General features: G+C 37.8%; 1 protein-coding gene across 1 annotated transcript; it reads left to right on the forward strand.

Annotated features, from left to right (window-relative positions):
• Positions 1-1590: 1590 nt before the first annotated feature.
• LOC311093768 (4-galactosyl-N-acetylglucosaminide 3-alpha-L-fucosyltransferase 9) lies at positions 1591-2769 on the forward strand (the record flags this gene model as incomplete). The annotated part of the gene is made up of 1 exon (XM_084131363.1): positions 1591-2769. One exon carries the CDS (start codon positions 1591-1593, stop codon positions 2767-2769), a length of 1179 nt encoding a protein of 392 aa, XP_083987489.1.
• Between the last annotated feature and the right edge of the window lie 616 nt (positions 2770-3385).

Consider the following 3385-nt stretch of genomic DNA (forward strand, 5'->3'; position numbering starts at 1 on the left):
TAGGAACCTGAATTCACTTGAGTGACATCTTATGACATTTTTTATATATAGTATATGCTTATTTATTAATTTATTTCTGTCATTGTTCATTATGACATATTGACCTGTGTACTGTCCAATTGGTTTCTGTCATTGGTTTTGGGGGAAGGAGTGTCTCCATTGATGTGTTGATGTGTGTCCTGTGTTGTGTTTACAATGTTGTTGGCATCTGGTGGTGCTTTTCTCTGTGTATGTTTTTTAGACATCGTTCTGCACACTCAATTTCCTTCTCTAAGGATAAATAAAGTGGAAACTTGAAACTTGAAAACTTGGAAATAAAGTGCAGTGGTGACAGGACTGGTGACTGAGGATTGTGACAAGTGAGACTTTCACAACACAAATCGACACAATGCCGAGACGTCATTCGAAACTGTAAAGAAACTTTTATTTGTGTAAACACCATAAAAACAAAAACATTGTGCTTTTGTAAAATATAGAAAACAGGATGTCACTTTCTGCCCAGTCCTGGCACCAGGACACACAATTTTGGGGCTTTTATAATTCTCAAGCGGGCTTACAAAATTCTTTCGGGGTGGGGGTGCCAACCTCAAGTCCAAGGGGGGTAATTTAACCTACTTTACTCATGTACTATTTATTTTTAATAATTTTCTTGATTTTATTATCACGGGACATGACGCGCGCAAAATGTGAATCGTTGTCCATCATTTTGCAAGCAATTTTTGATAAAGAAAAATGTCAATTCACAATATTAAAAAATATTTCCGTGGAAATGTGTGAAATTTGTGGAGTGGGTCACAAAAATAACTAACGGAAACTCAGCGTAAACACTAAAATTTTACCGACTCCAAACTTATACGGTAGTGAACATTAATTAATTTAATTATATATCAGTTGGAGTTCAATTATGGTTATGATATGAGCTGAAACTATTTCTAAAGATCAATTGTCAATTGATGAAAATCAGACGAGACAGTAAAAACAACTGTCATCTCATCTCGAGAAAGATGCCATCTCAAGTCAAAAGTACAGTGCACTGAAAAATTATTCAGCCCTCAGTGCAATTGTGTCAGATACCAAATTTAGAATGTATTATAATGTTCAATAAAAGTGTTCAAAAAAGCCCATCAAACCTATTGAAAGTAAAAAAGTATTCACACCCCTGTACATGCTAGGTTAACCTTGCTTAAGTACAAGGATTTTGTTTTATAAACACATCCATGAGCAAATCAACAGCGTTTAATTACTTCATGACCATTAATAACTTGTGTTTTGCTGGAAGAACACACACACACACACACACATACACACACACACAATAAATTGTTAACCCTAGTAAAAAAGTTGGATGTGAAAAACAAATGACAGCTTATAGTTTTATTGCCCAATCTTTGGTCCTTATAGATTCCCAACTGGGTTATATCTGTGTCTTTAAAACTGTGTACCTTCAGTTGCATTTTAAGGGGTTATGAACATATTCTTCCTGAAATAAGAAATATGTAGCTAATCAAAGCATTTCTGACACAAATCTAGAAAGATTTGAAAGAATTAAACACCAGCACTTACTCATGCTCTTTCCACAGAAGGTCAAAAATGGAGTCCCAAAACTCCTCCAGATCCTGTAAGAACCTCTTCATCGCAGTGGTTTTGATGACACTTTTCTCAGCAATATTCTACGTGTATTTTGAGCCGACAGTAAACTGGTTAAACTGTCCAGCCGTTCCCAAACATGATGTCTGCAGAAACATCTGCATCAATGCTCTTAAGACGCCAAATCAAATCCAAATAGTGAACAACACCTGTATGGTGAACTTTACCTCTGTCAGACACCAGTTAACACAAACAGAAGCGGCTTCATCGCAGGGAGGCGATCTAGACACCATTATCCTGATCTGGATGTGGCCTTTTGGGCAACAGTTTGATTTAGGACTCTGTAGTTCAATGTACGACATCCACGGCTGCCACTTGACAGTCGACAAGAGTCAGTTTAACAAAGCACATGGCGTTTTATTTCATCACAGAGACATCAAAGGGGACTTGTCCAACATGCCGAAATTGCCACGACCTCCATTCCAGAAATGGGTCTGGATGAACATGGAATCTCCCAGTAACTCAAGAAAGCGGTCAAATCTAAACAATCTGTTTAATCTGACCACGACTTACAGACAAGATTCAGACATCATGGTCCCTTATGGGCGAATCTCAGAGAACACTGGTGGAAAGAAACATGATGAAATCCCGCATAAGAATAAACTTGTTTGCTGGATTGTAAGTAACTGGAACTCAGTCCATGAGCGTTCGAAATACTATGCAGAGTTAAAGGCACACATTAGTATAGAAACCTACGGAAATCACTTCAACAGGCGCATTAGTGATCAAGATTATTCAGATGTGGTGTCCAGCTGTAAATTCTACCTGTCCTTTGAGAACTCCATCCATAAAGACTACATTACAGAAAAACTGTACAACCCTCTATCTCTCGGCACTGTTCCCGTGGTCCTCGGCCCACCCAGGAAGAACTATGAGGAATTTATAACACGAAGTGCCTTTATCCATGTGGATGACTTCAACTCCCCCAAAGAGCTAGCTGAACATCTTAAGCTTCTGGACCAAAATGATGATTTGTACAGGCAATTCTTCACCTGGAAGGAACATTTTGTTGCAAGTGCAGGCATCTTTGGTCTTGAGCACGCCTGTCATGCTTGCGATCATATCAGAAGAAACAAGAACTATAGAGTAGTTAATGATCTTAACAGCTGGTACTGGGGTTGACAACTGATGTTAACAATAGACTTCAGTCATAGCAGATGCCTTTTTTTGTGTCAAGGACGAAAACGATACTGTAAGGAAGACACCGTAAAAACTGCTTGAGATTGAGTTCTTGTTCTAAAAATAAATCCTTGATTTCTTGACCCGCATCATTTAGCAACACAAACGTTAGTTTGGCCGTCGTAGACTAATATAAGTAAACTCTGCAATCTGAAGAAGAGAACATCTTGCAAAAGATGTAAGGTAAAACCCTTCTTTTCAATGCAATTTGCCAATTCTAGTCATCTGATAGACTGATAAATGGTTTACACAAATTTGTTTTGGGTATACATGAAGGCTTACTGAATTATCTTTGTTGGTACTGTTATTAAAGTAAAGTTAGCTTTTTACATGGATTGCTGACTATTATTTGTGGTGCTACTGCTATTGAGATGAATGGAAATACTAATGTAAAAATAGCTCTTTCTGAGTAGCATAAACCTCCTTGGGATGCGCAAATAAACAACAATGTTCGTTAGCACCACAGAGTCAATGTGTTTCACTTTTTTCAGTGAATTAACTCATCGATGGCTTACTTACGGGTGACTAAGCAAATAAGTTTAAACAGGAGAAAGTACTT

This window comes from Abramis brama, assembly GCF_963993115.1.
Source record: "Abramis brama genome assembly, chromosome: 12".
Taxonomy (NCBI): Eukaryota; Metazoa; Chordata; class Actinopteri; order Cypriniformes; family Leuciscidae; genus Abramis; species Abramis brama.